The sequence below is a fragment of the Xenopus laevis genome, chromosome 6S (assembly GCF_017654675.1).
Source record: "Xenopus laevis strain J_2021 chromosome 6S, Xenopus_laevis_v10.1, whole genome shotgun sequence".
NCBI lineage: Eukaryota > Metazoa > Chordata > Amphibia > Anura > Pipidae > Xenopus > Xenopus laevis.
This window is the reverse complement of record NC_054382.1, coordinates 116,738,985-116,761,573: the sequence shown is the minus strand read 5'-3', so window position 1 is coordinate 116,761,573 and position 22,589 is coordinate 116,738,985. Positions and strand designations below refer to the sequence as shown.

The window sequence follows — 22,589 nt, the reverse complement described above, 5'->3', positions numbered from 1 at the left end:
CTACCTTTAAAGGGGTTGTTCACCTTTGAGTCAAATTTGCCCATCCCTAATCATGAACCACTTGGAGGGTGCACTCTAGTGGATGTGCATGGAATGGAGTCTGATATAGAGTGGTGCTTGAAAGTTTGTGAACCCTTTAACATTTTCTATAATTTTATATGAATGTGACCTAAAACATCATCTGATTTTCATAAAAGTCCCAAAAGTAGATGAAGAAATCCTAGTTAAAAAAGAAACAAATATTATTATATTTGGTCATGAAGTTATTTCACAAAATTCTCCAATAACATCTGTGTGTGGCAAAAGTAACTGGATCCTTGAGATTTTCATATAAATTGAAGGTGAAATCAGAAGCTGGTGTTTTCAGTTCAGTACTGGGCTGGGTGCCCTAGGCAGGGCTATGCAACAAGACAACAATCCTAAAAATCCTAAATTGTTCTACCAAAGAACCAAAGAAAGGTTGAAGAAGAATAAAGTGAATGTTCTGGAATGATCAAGTCAAAGTCCTGACCTTAATCCAATTGAAATGTTGTAGAAAGACCTAAGTAAGTGGTTCTTGTGAGGAACCCACCATCATCCAAGAGCTGAAGCTGTTCTGTATGGAGGAATGAGCTAACATTTATCCGAGTCAATGTGCAGGACTGATCAACAGTTACAAACTAGGGTTAGAAAGGGGTTCACAAACTTTCAAGCACCACTGTAAAATCTTGCTGTGGGTCTGAGGCCATGGATAAAGTGGTGCCCTTCTGAAAAATATTCAGGGTGGCAGGTAAACTCCTGTAGCGAGTCAGTACCTGCAAAAAGACCCCCAAATTATGGGTAGGACTTTCGGTTGCAAGCATAGATGGGGGTTGGAGGGCCTGTGGGTTAATCCTTTACACTCCTTTTTTTCTGCCCCGCCCATGATATAATTTCCAGTTTGCAGCAGCAGCACTTCATGGTGGTCAGCTGTTCGCAGATAAAGCAGTTGCGGGTCATGTAATGGGTCCAAGTTGGTAAAAATAGGAGTTGGTAAGGATAGAACTACATGCAGGGTGGGACTGGCCCGGCGGGACACCGGGAAAAAAACGGTGGCCCGGTCCTCATGGCCCCCCCCGGGCCAGACCCCCTCTCCCGATCTCCTGGCCCTACAAAAAAAATTTATTTGTTGTAGTAGGGGGGTCCCTGGACAGGAGTCCCAGTGGGCCCCCCAGTCTGACCCTGACTACACGATCAGGCGGATCAGACGTGGTGCGCCAAAAGGCAGGCGTTAAGTCGGATGCAATGGAAAATAAGGTAAGCAATAGCAATGTCGGACGAACACTGCGACAAGATCCAACATTTGTATTTCTTACCTTATTTTCAGTCGCATCCTATTTGACGCCTGCGTTTGGACGCAGCGCGTCGGATCTGTCGGAAACGCACTGAAGTCGACCATGTAGTTTTCAACAATTGGTTCTGTGCACTCTTCAGGCCATGGTGGTAGGGTTTCCACCTTTTCTGGAAAAAATACCGGCCTTCCTATATATTTATCTTTTTTCCCCTATTAATAAAATTGGGATCAACCATCATTTTTACCAGCCAGGCCAGTAAAATACCGGCCAGGTGGCTTGACCATGACATAAGGGGCAGAGTAAAGGTGTAAACAGGAGGGGTCCTGACATCATTTCTAAATTGAAAAGAAAATTTAGCAAGCAGGGTGGGTGGTTGGTTGTGGGATAGTCTGAGAGATGCAAATAGAGGCGGATCAAAAATGGGCTGGAGAACTAGTCATTACAAATGTTTCTACTAGTTCATTGCTGGTACATTTTTACCACTAATTGTCTCGGCTAGTTATTTTACTGCCAAGGCCGGTGAAATAACCCTAGCCATTGATGTTACAGCCTTGCAAAGGCAAGGGTTGCTACCCGGCCTGTAAAATACCTGCCAGGGCCGGTATTACAAATTTACCGGCAATGTAGCTGCCGGTAATTTGTAATACCCTTAACAAAAGGCCTTGCCCTCCGGTGAAAACTTGCCTTTTCTTCCTCATCTTGCCCTTGCACGATGTGGCCCCACCCCTTTTTGCATCACGACCCGCCCCTTTAGTTCCCGCCAACATTTTTTTACAAAGGAGGCAACCCTAGCTGAGACCGGTACATCAGAGTCCCTTCATCTGGAAATGGTTGCCATCTGGCCCGTATTTTAACAGCCTGGCCGGTAAAAATGCTGGTTGATCCCAATGTTATTAATAGGGAAAAAAGATAAATATATAGGAAGGCCGGTATTTTTTTCCAAAACGGGAACCCTTACTACTACTCTGCAAGTAACTAAACATATGTCTATCGCTATTTAAAGGGATACTGTCATGGGAAAAAAAAATTTTTTCAAAATGAATCAGTTAATAGTGCTGCTCCAGCCGAATTCTGCACTGAAATCCATTTCTCAAAAGAGCAAACAGTTTTTTTATATTCAATTTTGAAATCTGACATGGGGCTAGACACGTTGTCAATTTCCCAGCTGCCCCCAGTCATGTGACTTGTGCTCTGATAAACTTAAATCACTCTTTACTGCAAGTTAGATTGATGTCACCCCCAGGGGCGTAACTACAGAGGAAGCAGACCCTGCGGCTGCAGGGGTGCCCAGGAGGTACAGTGGGCCCCATGAGGCTCTCATTGATGAGCAATTTGAACATATATTGGTAAAACAGGACAAACACTGGATATGTTGGGGGCCCTAAAATTAAGTTGTCGTGGGGCCCAGCCACATCTAGTTATGCCACTGATCACCCCCCTCCCTTTTTCCCCCCAGCAGCCAAACAAAAGAACAATGGGAAGGTAACCAGATAGAAGCTCCCTTACACAATATAACAGCTGCCTGGTAGATCTAAGAACAACACTCAATAGTAAAAACCCATGTCCCACTGAGACACATTCAGTTACATTGAGAAGGAAAAACAGCAGCCTGCCAGAAAGCATTTCTCTCCTAAAGTGCAGGCACAAGTCACATGACCAGGGGCAGCTGGGAAATTGACAACGTGTCTAGCCCCATGTCAGATTTCAAAATTGAATATTAAAAAATCTGTTTGCTCTTTTGAGAAATGGATTTCAGTGCAGAATTCTGCTGGAGTAGCACGATTAACTGATGCGTTTTTAAAAAAAACATGTTTTCCGATGACAGTATCCCTTTAACATTATTTAGCTGTTATAACACTTTTAAACATTTTCAAAAAAACTCCACAAGTCCCTTTGCTTTTGACTTATCAGTTCTAATACTAATACTATCAGCTTGTACAGTTCATAGCAGAAAAAAACGGATTGTGGAAACAAACACCACACTGAATTGTTGTCTCATAAGTGCATATAAAGTTTTACAAGGATTCTAACTCATTTTGACTTTACTTTGGCAAGAAAAGACCATTTGAACACTACTGTTTGCCGCCTCCAACATGGCGTCGAGCGTTTGTCCCGCCCTCACTTGTGCCATGTGACCTCACAGGCGGCGCTTCACTTACAATCAAAATAAAACCATATTCCCCTCACACGCACTCGTTCCTTTACCCCGTGCCTAAAGCCTGTCAAAGCTCTCAAAGTACTTCACAACACAAAAGTTATGGCCATGCGTTGCCCTCTAGTCATCAACAAACTACAACTCCCAAATCCCCCTCGAGCACGCCACATTATTGCTTCAGCAGCGCAGATTCCTGCCCTAATCCTCACATGCACTGCCGCCCCAGCCAGCCTACACCAATGGGCGGAGCGCGCCCTTTTCACGTGACTCAGAGGAGTGGCCGCCCTGTCTCAGGAGTTTATGCTGCTCGTTCCTTCTATTTACTATTTTTTTTTTAACGCTGCCTATACTTCTACCGATCCCCCGATGAGCGTCGAGGGGGGAGGCCGCGCGTGATTCTGCGCCGTGTCTGGAGTCAATGTAACCCGACGCGAGAGAAGTTATCGGGAAGGCACAGAAGGATCGGCGATCTTAGCTCTCGGTATAGTAATCTCTTCTTTTACCTGGTAAGTCGTAACACGCCGAGCCCTTATCCCCCCCATGTTTTATAAAATGGTTTGTCCCGTTAAGCCTCACTCTCGTTCCTGTTTGTCACTGTTTATGGGGCGAGCTCAAACTTTGCCTCGGAGCTCTTCCCGCGGCCATGTTGTCAGTCATGTCAGTAAAAGCACAGCACAGTTAGCAGCTCAGTCCATTATTCCTAATGTCACTGTCACTTTGGACCGAGCTTGATACCTGGGACTATCTCAGGCTTTGACAACTCCCCAAACACGACAGAAGGACTTGCACCAGCAGTATATCTCTAGTTACCTATCCATCCATCTGTCTGTCTATTTACTCCTCACATGAACATGAGGCAACAGTGCTACAAACGCTGAACACCTCAAAACTGCAACAGTTGTATAATAAAATACACCATTACCTCTTGTGTCCGCCTTTACCTGGCATTTTTTAATAGGTCTAGTTTTTAAAAATATAATTTGCTTTCACTTTGCCCAGAGCCATTATTATGTGGCGGTGCAACTGACAGGGAATTGATGTCCCGCTAAAAATACAGTTAGGGCAGGCACGCTGCAATTCGGGAAAATTAGTCGCCCAGTGACTTCGGAAAACGATGTGCTCCAAGTGCCATCCCGCCGGCAGTTTACATTCTAGCCAGCTGGAAGGGAGGGGAGACAGTTCGGGGAGATTAGTCGCCCTGAAGAAGAGATTTGACTAATCTCATCGAAATTGAACTGCAGCTTGTCTCTGCCCTTATTCTGTGAGAGCGGGACAGACTTGGTTTCTCGGTTTGAAGAGTAAATGTCTATTTACTATATATCTACAAAAGTGCAAGCAAAGTACAACTTATTGTAAAATATAAGGATATTATAAGTTACCGAGGAGTTACATGACAGGTGATGGAACTCCCAGGTTACTTCTAATATCCTCATTTTCCAAAAAGGGGCACCTTATTTATTATAATACACACGTTTTAGTCACGTAACAGAAATTACATCCCTAAGCTCTGTTTATAACTGATGACATTGCCAAAGGTGGCCATAGACGCACAGATAATATTGTACGAAACAAATTTTTGTAAGATATTTGGTGCGTGTATGGTGGGAAAAGAGCCGACCGATATTAGCAGAAGACTTGGATATCGAACGGAAAATTTTGATTGGGTGCCTTTGAATCTGATGATTCATGCTGAATCATCAGATACAGGTAGAATTCTATTGTTTCTACCTGTATGTCTGACGATTCAGCTCTACATGCGTATTCAAATGAACTATCTTTCTTGGAAAGATCTTTTCCAAGAAAGATCGTAATTGTTACGTCTATGGCCACCTTAAGAGCCGTGAATAAAGGGAATAAAGTACCCCCTCTTGTAAAGTATAAGGATATTATAAGTTACCGAGTGTTTTTATACAGGTCATGGAACCCCCCCGCCTTTTTATACATTTAGATAAATAGTATTAGAATGTTGCCTTCGATCCAGCCGTACCTGCTAGTAAATCTGCCCACACTTCAGTGCGGAGCTTCCCCAGGTTCCTGACAGTGACTGGTGGGCGAAAGATTGTGAAATGCACCTGCAGACCTAGATAACAAACCATATCTGTGCATATAGGGCCAGATTAATTTGCATGAAAATTCAGGTGAATAATTCACATTATTGCTGGGCAGCACATTTTCCCATAGATCACTACAGGAAAAGGTGACAGGTGGGTAGTAGTGAGTATGATTGAGGCATTCAATATGCCTAGTAACCTGTATCTGCAGCTTTATTGCAGTAGCTGAACTACAACACCTCCAAAATACTTTTTTTTCTAAATATTATTGACATCCCATTGCTTTTGAGAGTTTTCAGTTGTGCTGCACAGTTTCTTGGGAGGAGGCTTTCAATTGATTTCATACAACACAGGGTAGTGTTAACTGGGTCAGGAAAAGAAGGGCAAAATTTCCTTTCCCTTTGTTTTGTCACAGTTGCTTAGAACCCACAGAACTACTATTTTTTTCAGTCAAAATAACTGGTTGTCAGAGCATGCTGGGAAATCTAATTTGCAACAGCTGGAGTACAACACCTTGGTGTTAGGTTAGGAACACTGCGTCCCTAAAGGATTATTGCAACGATGCACAACTATCCAATCTGCGAATAGTTTTGAAAAGACCATTAAAAGAAGTAAAAGTTAATACCTGGTTGCCTGGGTTACTACACAGGTGCAGCATTTCCCATTGTTGTAAAGGAGTGTTGTGGCTTATAGAAATAGGCCGTGTTATTCTTTGTTAGGCACTGGGCCATAGACCTAATATTGTATTATTTTAATCCCATGTTCCATAGCAGCGGTGCAGTTTAAATAGTATCACTGTATGGCACAACTAATTGAAGGAATATGATCTTAAAGGATCATATTGCATAATTAGAGAACATTTTTCTATAATAAGAAAAATTCTAATCAAAATAACAAATGTAGAATGATACATTGTTACAAAGACGTATATAATAAATTCATAACAATTTTTGTAAATGTATTTGGTAACTGTTAGTGATGTGTGGGTGGCGGGTTCAGGCTGACTCCTGAACAAATACTTTGACGACCTAGCAATTCCAGCTTCCGGTGCTGGATTTTATAGACTTCCGCCCTCCCCTTTTGGGACGTCACTGTAGGGTGGGTTGGTGGCGGGTTTATAATTAGAAGGCAGCAGCGGGCCCGGGCCGGGTGCGGATTGGGGTCAGGTGCGGGTTGAGACATTCTCGACCCGCGCATCACTACTAACCGTGGTCAGCTCTCCTCCAACCAGTACTTGGATTCCCACAATGCATTGCACAGTTCTTTTTCACAGGTCAGTTAATCTTAGACATGTGCCAGGCATTGTTGGAATTGGAGTCTTGGTGGAAGAGAGCTGACTAAAGATACATTGTTCCACTGGAATGTATACATGTACAAATACATTTAAAACTGTTTAGGAGACGTGGACATTTTTTTTTTTTTTTTTTCCAAGAATTTTTCTTACAGTTGGAAAATTTATGTAATATTTCCTGAAGTTAGTTTATTTGTATCAATCTATTCTACTGTACTATTAAGCTCCATTTCCGGTATTTCAGAAGTGGTTTAGAAAAAGAAACGTGAAATGAGGAACCACTGATTTCTGTTCTGATGATGACATTTCTTTATATCTAGTACAGTGATCCCCAACCAGTAGCTTGTGAGCAGCATGTTGCTCTCCAACCTCTTGGATGTTCCTCCCAGTGGCCTCAAAGCAGGTGCTTTTTTTTTTTTTTAATTCCAGGTCTGGAGTCAAGTTTTGGCTGCATAAAATACAGTTGTACTGCCAAACAGAGGCTCAATGTAGTTTCATAATCCACATAGGGGCTACCGAATGGCCAATCACAGCCTTTATTTGGCACCCCAGGAACATTTTTCATGCTAGTGTTGCTCCCCAACTCCTTTTACTTCTGAATGTTGCTCACGGGTTCTAAAGGTTGAGGATCCCTGATCTAGTATATATCTAGTTTGCCTTTAAATTAACTTTTAGTATTATATAGACCAGTGATCCCCAACCAGTGGTTCATGAACAACATGTTGCTCCCAGTGGCTCCAAAGCAGGTGCTTATTTTTGAATTCTAGGCTTGGAGGCAAGTTTTGGTTAAATAAAATCAGATGTACTACCAAATACATCCTTCTGTAGGCTTCCTATCCACAGAGGGGCTACCAAATAACAAATCACAGCTATTATTTAGCACCTCCAGGAACATTTCCATCATTGTGTTGCTCCCCAACTCGTTTTACATTTGAATAGGTAAAAAAGGTTGGGGACCCCTGATATAGACAATGGTATTCACAACAAGTTTTCATTTTTTCTTTCTTCATGGTTTTTGCTTTGTTCAACAGCTCGCTGGTTTGGAATAGCAAAAGCTCATACAAATAGTGAAAAAATTGCATATAACACATTTTCAGTACATGTTTGAAGAGCAGATGGTCACAAATCTTATCTTTGTACCCTGAATGTTGGTTGGTTCATCGATGGGCAAGTTTGAAAATTCATCTGCTGCTGCATAATGTTGGCCAATGTATAGTGCATTAGCAAATGAGAACACAAAGAGGAGCTGTCATCTTATGGTGTTTTTATCATTCAGTCTGTTGGATAAAAGTTCACACAGTGTGTGGCCATTTGCACCATATCTGTCCATTTGACTCGTGGACTGATTGGTCACATACCATACAGGACTGGCTAATGTATGGTCATCTTAAAGGAGAATGAGGCCTAAAGGTGGCCATACACAGGGAGATTGGCTCGTTTTGCGATGTTGCCAAATGAGCGTATCTCTCCCCGATATGCCCACATTGAAGTGGGAGATATCGGGCTGATCTGATTGTGGGCCTTAGGGCCTGCCAATCTGATCAGAATGGAGGCCAAAAAGGGCGGTCGGATTGCGGGACTGCATCAATGAAAATTGATGGGATTTTTTTCCCCGCCTGATCGGCATCTGGCCAACTTTCGGTTAGATATAGATCGGGGAAGCCCGTCGGAGGGCTCTACACATGTGCCGATAAGCTGCCGACTTGGTAGTGCCGGCAGCTTTTATCAGCTCGTGCATGGGGGCCTTTACCCACCAAATTCCAGCCAGTTTTATCCTTGCATAGGCTGCCTTCCTACAGTATATCACATGATCTGTGATATGTGCAGCATCACCTGTAACTTTTTGAGAAGGGGGGGGCGTTGCAGGGTTAGCAGGTGTAATGTTGCGGTGCGTGATTTCTAGTACCCACAGTTCTGCTTCCTGGTGGTTGTTACCAATCAGGAGCGTGTGCACTGGACAACGGGAAGAGATTGGCTTAAGGTGGTCATACACAGAGAGATCTGCTTGTTTGGCAACATTGCCAAACGAGCGGATCTCTCTGTGTATGACCACCTTAAGCCAATCTCTTCCCGTTGTGTATATATATAGGACTGATCCGATTGTGGGCCCTAGTAATGCAGCAGGGCGGTCGGAACGCGGGACCACATCAACGAACAGATGTGGACCGCGATCCGAAGGGATTTTTTTAGCCCTGCTCCATCGACATCTATTGCCAACATGATTTTTAAGGGTGGAAGGAAATCCGAGTACCCAGAGGAAACCTATGCAGGTCTGGGGAGAACATTCAAACTTCTTGCAGATAGTGCCATGGATTGAATCAAACCTAGGGACCCAGTTATTCCCCTTTAATGCAAAATAATTGAACCTAATACTCATATAGCCTCTCTTGCAGTCAGAAAGCTCAAGCTTAGTAGTGTTAATTTAAGCCTGCTATATTATGCTGACAGTTTGACAGTTGTCCCTGTCATTTGTATGCTGTGTTTTCCTTCATCTGTTCAATGATCTAGTGTCATCCTAGTCATGCTTATTATATTTCTAATTTTGGAAACCGCCAACATACAGCGTAATTCTGACTTTAATTCGTACTTTAAGAGTCTGGCCACACGGGCATATTCAGGGAGATTAGTCGCAAGCACACGGAATGCTTCGTTTTCTGAAGTTGCCTGTAATTGCCTCACATGGAAACATGGGGTGACTTTGGAAAACTAAGCACTCCATGTGCCTGCCCCCAGGCCGGCCGGCGGAAGGCAGATCGGGGAGATTAGTCGATTGGCAACCAATCTCCCTGAATCTGCCCCTGTGGCCAGACCCTAACAAATGGTAGTGATATAGGGCAACCACATAATGTATTTGCCTTAAGGAATACAGTTGCTGCACCACCTTCCACAGAGCACCTTATACAGTTTTTTGTGTGGCTCTCCTTTAGACAAGGTGTGTGTTGCGGTGGTGGTGGTGGGGGAGCCTTCTCTATTTGAGAGAGATATTCCCATTGGAATAACATATTCCACAAAGCTTTACAGATAATATATATAGATAAACTTAACTGCTGTGAATTGCAGGATAATTGCCCAGTGTATAGCCATCGTTTGACATAATAAGAATAGTTATCGGTGCCCTTAAAGCAAAAATATACCTCCCTACAAAATCAATTTATTTTTGAAAGTTCAGATAGTGTTAATGCAGCTTTTCAATATAAGACCAAGTGATCGAGTTCATGAAAAAAATGTGGATACGTTTTAAAGCTGTCCATCCCCAAGCACATACAAGCTTGTGATTAGGCCAGTGTATGGGGCCTTCCTGATGGCCTGACCTACTGTTATCATGTCCAGAGATCTATTGGGCAGGTTAGACCTTCCCTTTGGAGTAGAGTATTGGCCTGTTAATGTAGTAATCTGACCGGTTTCCATAGGCCTCAAACACATTGATTTTCAGTTTCCTTCTCCTTTTAGCAATCTGTATGAATGTAAAAAAGATTTGTGCAGGGAGCTCATATCACTCATGACCTTTTGTCTGAAAACCACGTAATATGTTTACATAACTAGTACTTTGTTACAGGATTGTCTGTCTGTCACAAGCATTTCTGAAGAGCAATGGGCTGCACAACTCATTCATCTCAGAGCATATAGTGACATTAAGGTGGCCATAGATGCAAAGATCAGCTCGTTTGGCGATTTTTTGGAGGCCCATTTATCAAAGGTCGATTTTCGAATTCATGTGAATTTTTTTAAAATTCGAATATACTCACAATTCGACTGGGAGATTATTTAAGATAAAAAATTGAATGGCTAATATTCGGTTGAATGGTTCTGACCTGAAAATTCGAATGGTACTCCAATTTTTCTCCCGAAAAAACTTGAATTTCAGGAAGGCTAGTAACATCGCTCAAGCGATGGCTCAGCAGACCTCTGCCATTGACTTGCACATGAACTCGGCAGGTTTTAGGTGACGAATATTCAAATTAGGACTGTTTCCATGGTCGAGGCGTGATAAATCTCACATACGAATTTAAATTCAAATGTGTGAATTTTTAAAGGGGAACCCACAAAAACATAACTTAAGCTTTTTGAAAAGTAAACCTAATTTCAAGCAACTTTGCAATTTACATCAATTAAAAAATATGCAGACTTTTCATCATTTTTAAATGATGCCCCTGCTCTCCTGCTGACCTGTCTGACTACTTTGCTGAGCTGGCTGACTACTGTTACTTTGTATCAGCAGCCAGCTGTCCTTAGCCTGCATCCTCCAAACCCCAAACGTGATTTCAATAGGAAACAGAACATCATAGTGCAATGCATTGTGGGTTATCTAGTTCCTGCATGCTGTCTGTAAGCTGTGGAGAAGTTGTTACAATTTGGTTTAGTCCCTCCTTCCCTGCCAGGATTTCAAACTTGATAAAGGGGCGTGACCCCGAAGCATAGCACTCTGCATTAAACACACAAGGCAATCTTGCTTGCATTAAATCCTGTGTGCCTTTGGATCTCTTTTTTATGGAGCGTCATACGTGAGGCGTATGACGCCTCTAGTTAGGGTGTGCGAGAGTCGATTTTGTTGCAATATGAAGAATGTACCTTTCCCAGTTTATCCTATTGATGTGGCCTATCACACCCCCAGCAGCATGAAAGAGGAAGCCTTGGCAGAGGCATGATACTAAATTATAATGTTTTTCCTCATCCTGTTTTCAAATGCTGGCACCATCCTGTTAGGAAGTTGCTGCCCAGAGCAACACATAGTAGTTGGTTGTTTAGTTTCTCTAGTTAGAGAATATTCTTTGAAATGACATGGTATTCTCTCCCCATACTGGAGGCATTGGCATGTGCATCTGTCTGCAGTCTGTACCTAATTACGTACTTAAATTTAGGAGACAATCTATGGGATTATGTTGCAATGAGAAAAAGTCTACCATTCCCGAATAACCCGTAGAAACAAATTTAATGTTTACTTTCAAGTGCCCTAAATCAGAAAATATGAAACCACATTACCAGGACTGTGGAATCGGTACAGAAATCCTTTGACTCCGACTCGCTATTATATGGTACCAACAACATCAGAAACTTAGTGTATCAAAGTAATTAAAATATAATGTACTGTTGCTCTGCACTGGTAAAACTGTGTGTTTGCTTCAGAAAGACTACTATAATTTATATAACCAAGCTGCTATGTAGCCATAGGGGCAGCCATTCAAGCTGGAAAAAGGAGAAAAGGCACAGGTTTTATAGTAGATAACCGATAAAATGCCATTGTATTGGACAGTGCTTATCTGTTATGTGCTATGGAACCTGTGCCTTTTTTCCAGCAGCTTGAATGGCTGCCCCATGGCTACACTGCAGCGCATTTATATAAATTATAGTAGTCTTTCTGAAGCAAACACATAGCTTTTACCAGTGCATGCTAATATTATATTAAATGTTATTAAATAATAATACATTTGCATCCGTGGAGCTCCAAGGCCTCATGGTCCTAGCACCCAGTGCCTGAGGCCTCACGGTCGTAGAACCCCCCCCCCCTCCCCCAGCGAGTGCAACGCATGGAACACTGCTTCCCTAATGCGGCCGCCCTTAAAATTTTGCTGCCCTAGGCTCAGGCCTTTGTGGCCTCGCGACAAATCCGGGCCTGACTGTTCCTAATGTTCCATGTTCATTGAAAGAAGTTAAATACACAGCATACAAGTCATTTTATTACTGTCGGTTCGAAAATATAAACCTTGCATCCTTTGGTAATCCTAAACCAAAGTTAAACTACATAAACCAAAACAATTGGAAAATCTAAAATAATTTTTTATATGAATTGAACAGGGGCATATAGCTGCTAAAAACAATCCAATATTAACTAAAGTATTGTTCTTAGAAGCCAATTTGCTTTGGCCATATTCTCTTTCATAGAAGCTCTTAAATCTTAAAAAAGAGCAAACAGATTTTGTTATATTCAGTTTTGAAATCTGACATGGGGCTACACATATTGTCAGTTTCCCAGCTGCCCCAGTCATGTGACTTGTGCTCTGATAAACTTCAATCACTCTTTACTGATGTACTGCAAGTTGGAGTGATTTCACCTCCTCCCTTTCGCAGCCTTACAACAGAACAATGGGAAGGTAACGAGATAGCAGCTCCCTAACACAAGATAACAGCTGCCTGGTAGATCTAAGAACAACACTCAATAGTAAAAGCCAAGTCCCACTGAGACTGATTCAGTTACATTAAGTAGGAGAAATAACAGCCTGCCAGAAAGTAGTTCCATCCTAAAGTGCAGGCACAAGTCACATGACTGGGGCAGCTGGGAAACTGACAAAATGTCTAGCCCCATGTCAGATTTCAAAATTGAATATATAAAAAAAAATCTGTTTTCTCTTTTTGAGAAATGGATTTCAGTGCAGAATTCCGCTGGAGCAGCACTATTAACTGATGTGTTTTGGAAAAAAACATGTTTTTCCATGACAGTATCCCTTTAAGTGTGGTTTGATCTAATTGGGAAAAATTCTTACTACTGTGTATGCCCATTATGTTGGATACAGACAACCCAAGAGATTAGATATATGTGGCAGCACACAATTTGGGCCAAATTGGTCAGTACAATCCCAGATGCCCATATGGTTGGTTTTGTTTTATTTACATACACTAGTGCAGTTATTAGTTGATCAGTTTTACTAATATGTGCAATCAGAATCTGCTTTATTATAGACAGATATCAATTGAATGTCTACTGGATATAATGCCAAGTTGCAGGCAGTTTAGGTTTATTTTTTTTCTATATAATTGACCTACTTTGTATGTTGTGGCATGCTTAATATATTCTTTTCTTTTTAGATCTGCCAAAGATGGTTGATCGCTTAGCAAACAGCGAGGCAAATTCAAAACGTATAAACCTAGTGGAAGGTTGCTTTGGAACAGCTGGCCAGCCTTTGGCAATCCCTGGCCGAGTTCTCATTGGAGAAGGGGTGCTAACAAAACTTTGCAGGAAGAAACCAAAAGCCAGACAATTTTTCCTGTTCAACGATATTCTAGTCTATGGTAATATTGTTATACAGAAAAAAAAGTACAACAAGCAGCATATTATTCCTCTTGAAAATGTTACCATTGACACCATTGAAGATGAAGGAGAGCTGCGCAATGGCTGGTTGATAAAAACCCCTACAAAATCATTTGCAGTCTATGCTGCCACGGCCACAGAAAAATCTGAATGGATGAATCACATCAATAAGTGCGTCGGTGATTTAATATCCAAAAGTGGGAAGACGCCTAACAGCGAACACGCTGCAGTCTGGATACCCGATTCGGAGGCATCGATTTGCATGCGTTGCAACAAAGTGAAATTTACCCCCGTTAATCGTAGACATCACTGCCGGAAATGCGGATATGTCATTTGTGGACCATGCTCAGAGAAGAGGTATCTTTTGCCAAGTCAGTCTTCCAAGCCTGTGCGGGTTTGTGATCTCTGTTATGATCTTCTATCCAATGGGGATTTCTCTTCCTGTCTGCCTAGCAGATCGGACTCCTTCTCCCACCCTTCCAAGTTCAAAAATAATTTGTCAGATGACGACGACGATGAGGACAGCAGTGACTAAAAAATAAGCCACATCTAAAAGGGATATTCTTTATTTGGAAACCTGAACTGCTTTTAGATGATAGTGTTCATCTTCATGGACCTTCTGTCAACCCAAATTAGTGGGGGGTTTTGTTCTTTGCAAAATATATTTCTTCATGTGCCTCAATTTACAATGCTTCTGGTTTCTTCAGGGATAAACTATAGATCCTGTAGTTATTACCTTGCGGCTACTTTGTGTCTCAACTAAGATTTTTTTAAAGTTGAGTGTGTTTCATGCCGGTAAAAGTATTGTAAGGAATAAGGAAAGTCAAGCCCTATTTTACTCGACACAAATCTTTATATCAAATATTTAAACTGAGATGCAAAATTGACCATGTTGTGCCTTATGATTGCTAAAATGTGAGCACCCCCCCCCTTTTTTTTTTTTTTTTGACATAATCACATATTTGGTGCTTGGTCAAACACTATAGGAAAAAAGATTTCTTCTATGTAAGGCTAAGAATATTTTCTTCTTTTTTTCAGTTTTTCCAGGATGCTTTTATATTATTTTTACCAAATAAAATTTGGGCTGTTTAGCCTAAAAACTTGCAATCAATATATGTAGTTTTAAATCTTTTTCTGCATTTTTGTTAAAGGCCATAGAAAACAGATTTTTATACAATCACCTTCAATCAGGCAAATACAATCCCATGTGTTTTTGTTGTTTAAACCCCTTGTACAGTATGATGAACTCTTCCCTAGGCTGCCTGAGAAACTGTAGGGGGATGCGCAATTACACTAGTGTTCAAAAGTTTGGAATTGATCAGAAATCCTCAGGTTCTTAATAGTAATCGAAACCAAAGTAGCCTTTAATTGATGTCAATAAGTCAACAATGTCCTATTCTTTTTATGTCACATGACTGTTGTTGTATTCATCAGACGTTACATTCATCAAAGAATCTGCCATTTTAGCTTTACAGCATTGACATTCTAGCTATTTTAGCCCAGGCCTTCTGGAGCTCTTCTCAGAGGTGCAGTGGCTTATAGAGAATTTTTCTCATGTTTATACAGTGCTCTTCCCACGAGCTTGATTTCATGTCTAGCGATTGTACCGGGTCCTTCCATCAGATACAGTATGATACAGTACTCTGCTTTTGGTTTCTTCTCCATATAGGTTTTGCACAGCTTTAGATCACTGGTCTGCCCCTTTCAATTTCAATCACAGGGGATGGCATGAAAAAAAAAAAAATTTCCTAGTGTTTTCAAACTTATGCAGAATGTTGAATTTCGTTATATTTGGGGGCAGATTTATTAAAGGGCATGTAAAGGCAACAAAATAAAATCCCATTTTTACTTTCTTTAATGAAAAAGACACCTATCTCCAATATACTTAAATTAAAAAATGTGTACCGTTTTTATAAGAAACCTGACTGTATGCAGTGAAATTCTCCCTTCATTTACTGCTCTGGATAGGAATTGTCAGATGGTCCCTAACTGCTGAGCAGGGAAACAATCATACTTATGAACAGCAGGGGGAGCCCCCGCCTTACTTCCCAGCCATGCAGAACTCAAGCAGCTTTGTTTATGACCATCCCTAAGCAGCCCAGACCACACTGAGCATGTGCATAGTCTTAGTCTTGCAAAGATGTTTAACAAAATTACAAGATGGTGACCCCCTGTAGCCAACTTTGAAAGCATAAATTATTTGTTTGATTAGGCTTGTGGTGCAGTAAGTTCATGTTTATATTTAGTATACAAAATACAGCATTTCTAGCCTTATTCTATTTTTAGACTTTAAATGTCCTTTAGGGGTCAAAGTGAAAATTTGAATTTTGTTTTTGATCAAAACTCTCAAATTCGTATTGTGAATTATTCAAACTTGATTTGAGTTTTAATTTGAATCTCGAGAGTTATCATACTCAAACTCAAATTAGACTATTCGCCACCTAAAACCTACCGAATTACTGTATAAGTCAATGGGAGAGGTCCAGGGATCAATTTGGTGATGTTTGTAGCCTTCCCTTCGGAGTAAAAAAATTTGAATCAAGTTTTTATAATTTGAATTGAATATGATTTGAGTTTTCAGGTCGTTTAATTTATTTTCACCCAAACAAATTTAGATTTTATTAATAAACTTTGACTAGACGAATTTATGGGAGTTATTCGACCCTTGATAAATGTACCTCTAAGAGTGTTGGTTGCAAGTAGGGTTGTAAACTAGGGTGGAGCATGTCTTGACATCTTAATGCAATTTTCATTAAATGAGCCAGTTTACATTTGAAACTTTTGATCTACCATTTTTAACAAAAAATACTTTAGTGGTTTTTTTAACTAAAAAAAATATTTACGGCAAATTTGGCACAAATATTGGACATAGGTATATTTTGCAGATTTGATCATGAATTGAAAAATCTGCCTATGTATTTATATTTCACAGTCACAAAAATGATGCTTCATGTACATAAAGTATGAAGTTTTATATATTTATAGTGAAGACGTATTCTCGAATGCACATTTAAAAACATTGGCCTTGAGGCTAAACGGGTAGGGATAAGCACCAAAACAAAGATTTCTGAGATTTGAGAGAATACACTACAGTAAAAATCAGACCCTCCCTCCCAAGACTATATATTTTTCCAACTACTGGATAGGAGTAACTGATGCATATGATATAGATTTCACTTGTAAGGAAAAACACGGTTTTAATTGCAGTGCCTGTAAATTCATATGACTTTTTACCATGTGAACAACTATTCATTTGATTTCCCCTATATAAGTCTAGTAATCGTATGTGAATAGTTACATATTTGTCTTACTACCTAAGTTTCAGTTAAGACCGGTTATATGGCTTTGTTGTTAGGGTTTGGGGTAAATAGATTTGTTTTATCAAATGGTTACAATAAGCATCTGTACTTAAAGAAGTTAAGTTATTGAAACCTTCTTATTCACCATAGGACTGGCAGTATAGAAAACTCCAAAAAAGTAAAGTTGATGCAAAGTTCTTGGGGTTTTTCCCCCCCAAGAGCTCATTCTTTAATAGTAGCTGACTGGATAGAATGATTGCATAAAAAGTGGGGTCAGACTTTTTATTTAGAACATATTGTTGACCAGACAATGTGAGGCCAAATAATGTTTTTGCTCTTCGGAGACCACATCCATCAAAGATTCCCTGCACTGCATTGTAAGAAGTTAATTTGTCATGCAGCTGGTAGCGATTTCTTGATTTTATGCGGGCAGATTTCTAGAAATTCAAATTACATTGGATTTCTCTCGAGTAATGAAGAGTGTTTCTCAACATCATGTGTCACTTTAACTTCCTTTATTGCACTTCAGTTTTCTCAAAAGTTCATATAGTCAAAAATATGTCTAGGATTAGCGCAAGGTTCCTATTGGCTTTGTACTTCAATTCTTTGACCATCAAAGTCCATTTGAAACACACACTGTCCCTATTGCTACTGATGGATCTTGAAAGGGTTCAGCTCATGAATTTTTCTTTTGTTGAGAAAACACTGCCAAAAATAATGGAAAAACATTAACGTCAGAACTACTCGAGCTTCATGAGAATAGCATTGTTTGTCAAGGTCAAGCATCTGCAATGTTTTACCCTTATATATTAGCTGTGGTAAAGTCCGTGTATGGGGAAGAGAAGCAGCACTTAAAGGGGACCCCTAACCCAAAAAAATAATTCCCAATGCTAATTTATCATGTTAGTCAAGCAAAATGAACTTAAATTACACTGTAAAAAATATTTGAATCTTGTTTCCTTCCGTCTGGGAATTAATAATTATAGCAAGCCGGCAGGAGCCATTTTGTGGACACTGTTATTAAGACAAGCCTTGCAACACCATCTCTAAGGCATAGAGGAGGGGCAGGCAGTATTTGATTGACAGCTGAGATTTTTAAATGAGTTTACAACAGCTATGAACGCTTAAATAAAAAATATTTTGGGTTTTATGTTTAATTTAAAAAGGACATTTATTACTTTAAAGGGATACCGTTATGGGAAAAAAACATTTTTTTCAGAACACATCAGTTAATAGTGCTGCTCCAGCAGTATTCTGCTCTGAAATCCATTTCTCAAAAGAGCAAACAGATTTTTTTTTATATTCAATGTTGAAATCTGACATGGGGCTAGACATATTGTCAGCTGCCCCCAGTCATGTGACATGCTCTGATAAACCTCATTCACTCTCTACTGCTGTACTGCAAGTTGGAGTGATATCACCCCCCTCCCTTCCCCACCAGCAGCCTAACAACAGAGCAATGGGAAGGTAACCAGATAGTAGCTCCCTAACAAAAGATAACAGCTGCCTGGTAGATCTAAGAACTGCGAATAAAATCCAGGTCCCACTGCGACACATTCAGTTACATTGAGTAGGAGAAACAACAGCCTGCCAGAAAGCAGTTACATCCTAAAGTGCTGGCTCTTTCTGAAATCACATGACCAGGCACAATAGATGGCTGCCTACACACCAATATTACAACTAAAACTATACACTTGCTGGTTCAGGAATTATATTTTATATTGTAGAGTAAATTATTTGCAGTGTAAACAGTGTCATTTGGAAATACAAACTACATCCTAAAAATCATGACAGAAACCCTTTAAACTATTTCTTATTTGTGAAGGGGAGCTAATGTCTTGTATTACATGGGACAGAGTTATACTGCAGAGATGGTGTGATTTATTTATATTGCATCCCAGTAACTAGCTCTGTTAGCGCTCTCTGACTGACCTATGCAAGTCATTTCTTATATTCAGCTGGGACTGTTGATCGCTTTAACTCTTGCTCTCAGGGCTACATTTTCAACCTTTTGTAATGTCAAAATTTACTCTGTATGTAAATAGGGTTAATTTGCTATTCTTTTTCTCCTTAGATGGCATGTTTTTATACGTGCTTGGAGCATTCTCTGTCTGTGTTGTTAAATACATTTATATAAGTGGTTGCTGCCTCATAGGCAAATGCTCCATGGACTCTAGAGGTGATCTAGTGATAGCAATTGTGGATGTTTGTACTCGTGTATACTAGGACACAAGAAGGCCTAGGTGCAATCCATAATGAGAGGCATCCAAGCAGAGTAATAAGTCCATGCTCTTAAATGGGTTGTTCACCTTTAAATTAACTTCTAGTATGATGTAGAGGGTGATATTCTGAGACAATTTGCAAATGCTTTTAATTTTGTATTATTTGTGGTTTTTGAGTTATTTAGCCTTTTATTCAGCAGCCCTCCGGTTTGCCAATTCTGCAGTCAGGATGCTAGGGCCCAAACAACCCTAGCAACCATGCACTGATTTGAATAAGAGACTGGAATATGTATAGGAGAGGCCTGAATAGAAAGATAAGCGATAAAAAGTAGCAATAACAAATGTGTAGCCTTACAGAGCATTTGTTTTTAGATGGGGTCAGTGACCCTCTTTGAAAGTTGGAAAGAGTCCGAAAAAAGGGAAATAATGTAAAAACTATAAAAAAAAATAATGAAGACCTATTGAAAAGTTGTTTATAATTGGCCATTCTATAACACTTGGAATGTAATAAAAATCGCTAACGGAAAAACTATTCGCAATGCGAAAAGTTATGCCTTTGCGCGAACAAATTTTGCTTTGTGCGAATTTAATATAGCTTTTGCGAGCCCGGAAACTGTTTAGCGACCACTTCCGACGTGAAAGACCGTTTGCGAATTTTATAGTTTGCGCCAATGCGCAGTCAATGTAATAAAACTTCTTACTGAAAAAGTCGTCATGTTTGCTCCAAAAGATTACGACACCTTCAAGCACTTCTTATGAGTGCGCAATTAAAATTCGCAATGCGCAATTAAAATTCGCAATGCAATAACAGTTTAAGGAACAATATTACATTGCGAGATGTGGATTTTTAGTCTTATTGGTGCGAATTGTTTTGCTCTTTGCGACTTTTATTACATTCCCCTGATTGAGTGAACCACCCCTTTAAATGAAATTGGCTTTTATATTTCCAAGCACCCTATAAACACAATCGCCCTGTCAGTGAGCCCCATGTGCTATAAAGAAATGCAAAGTCCACATAGGTAGACAAGTAGAGAATCGTTGTGTATGAGCCTAATGAAAACAAAGGAAAGGACACGCAAATGATTACAGATTAGAAGAACAAAGTAAGTTTTTAATAAATATGTGGTTGCATTAACTGAGCTAAAGCAGATTGTTCCAGCAAATTGTATTGAAGCTTTAAAGGGGAGCTATCTCAAAAATGAAAATTGACTATAAGCTTCCTCATACTGAAATAAGAATCTTTCTAAATACAACCAATTAAATATTCTGCATCATTTCTGAAATAATCAAGTTTATCTTCACTATCCCTCTCTCAGCATCTGTTTCTCTTCATTCTGTCTTCATGCAGGAGTTGGGTGTCAGATATTCATTGGCAGTTTGATCCAATTTATCTTATAGGAGGCTTCCTTTCCTAGCAGATGTATTAGAGCTCATTCAAATAACTGATTCCAGTACAAACAAAATCTAACAAAATAACTGCCGTTTGCAAAATTCTGCATGTAGAGAGACATGATTTTAATAGAGTGAGCTCTAATACATCTAGGCAAAAGGAGCCCCCCTATAAGATATATTGGATCTAACTGTCAATGGATATATGACACCCAACTGCTGCAAGAAGACAGAATGAAGAGAAACCGATGCCGAGAGAGGGATAGTGAAGATAAACTTCATTGTTTCAGAAATGGTACAGAATATTTAATTGATTGTATTTAGAAAGTTTCTTATTTCAGTATGCTGAAGCTTATATAAAATTTAAATTTTCCCTATATTTCCCCTTTATGGTGGACAGAATTCTTCTAATGTCAGAGATGACATCATACGGGAAAAACACAATTCTACCAACAAAGAGGAGGCTAACTTTCTGCTGCTGGGCATTGACAACCCACACATCACTGTGCAACAACCTGCACAATCCCTCTTTAGACTGTGCTGGGATATAATCTTTGATCAGGGGCGAAACAATCAGTATATACATCACCATATCTGCCTAGAAAGCTGTCCCTGTGTTGGGGCATCCCTGCTATAGTAGTACGTGATTAACCCTTTGCCTGCCAAGCACGTACGGCGTACGTGCTGGCAGGCAAATGCTCAGGCTGCCAAGAACGTACATTGTACGTTCTTTAGCAGCTGAGCGCTCTCTCTGCTTCGGCGGCTTTTGCCGCCTCCGCAGAGAGTGGGGAGAGAAGACAGCCCCCTAGGCAACGAGGCTGGGGGGCTGTCAAGTCGGATCTGCGACTCGATTGTCGCAGATCCGACTTCAAAGTAGCAGACGCATCGCATGGAGCGTCTGCTACTACACTCACCTTCTTCCTGCCTGCAGAGCCGCCCACGCACTTCCTGCTGCGCAGCAACTCTGCAGACACGCTGCCAGGACTCCTCCAAAGAAGACAGCGATTCTCCTGCTCCAAAAACGGTAAGTGCACGTTTTTTTACACACTTACCTGCACCTACACATACTTACAGTACATTTATGCATTTTAGTAAAGATTGGAATTTTTTTAAATTTTTTTTTTTTAATTTTAGCACACTTGGTCCCTTTTGTACAGTTATTTACACTTATTTACACTTATTTACATGTATTTGCACACTCAGATAACTTTTATTAGTGCACAAATATGTATACACAAACAGGTGTTTTTTTTTTTTTTTACGAATTCATTATACTGTTATCTTTTGTTTTTTTTGCCTAAAAACGTGTTATTTTGGCAGCGTGACTATTGGATAATCGATTTCGGCCACTAATTACGCTGTCAGAACAATTATTTTGTTATTTCATTGATTTACGCTATTTTTGTGGTTTTATTGCAATTTTATCCCTGCATTATTGTTCCCTATGTATCTTTAGTATCGTTTTGCTGTTTGGTGCTTTGGTATAGAAAGATAGATTTTACTTAGTTTGATCCGCCAAAATATGTGCTTTCCAAAAATATATGGGTTTCTGGGGGTCTTTTTACAGTTTGGGGGTCTTACGGCACATAACGTACAGTTAGGGTTCTCTTTTCTGCAGCTTAGTTGGCTAGCGTGAAAATTCATAGTTACGTTTTTCATTTGGGGTCCATACACAACACATACTTTGGTAAATCTATACATATTGGGCATCAAACTATTTATTAGACCTCTGACGTCCATATTTAGAGAGATTTTTCTTTGTACGTAAAACATTGTGTCCGATAAATGCGGCAAACTGCAACATTTTTAGGCGATTTTCAGAAATGTTGTAAAAACCTATATGTT

At 40.2% G+C, this 22,589-nt stretch overlaps 1 protein-coding gene across 1 annotated transcript; it reads left to right on the top strand.

Moving 5' to 3' along the window:
- Positions 1 to 3,513: 3,513 nt before the first annotated feature.
- plekhf2.S (pleckstrin homology and FYVE domain containing 2 S homeolog) lies at positions 3,514 to 15,699 on the top strand. Its single transcript, XM_018223880.2, has 2 exons — positions 3,514 to 3,974; positions 13,612 to 15,699. Exon 2 carries the CDS (start codon positions 13,623 to 13,625, stop codon positions 14,367 to 14,369), a length of 747 nt encoding a protein of 248 aa, XP_018079369.1. The 5' UTR covers positions 3,514 to 3,974; positions 13,612 to 13,622; the 3' UTR covers positions 14,370 to 15,699.
- Positions 15,700 to 22,589: the final 6,890 nt, after the last annotated feature.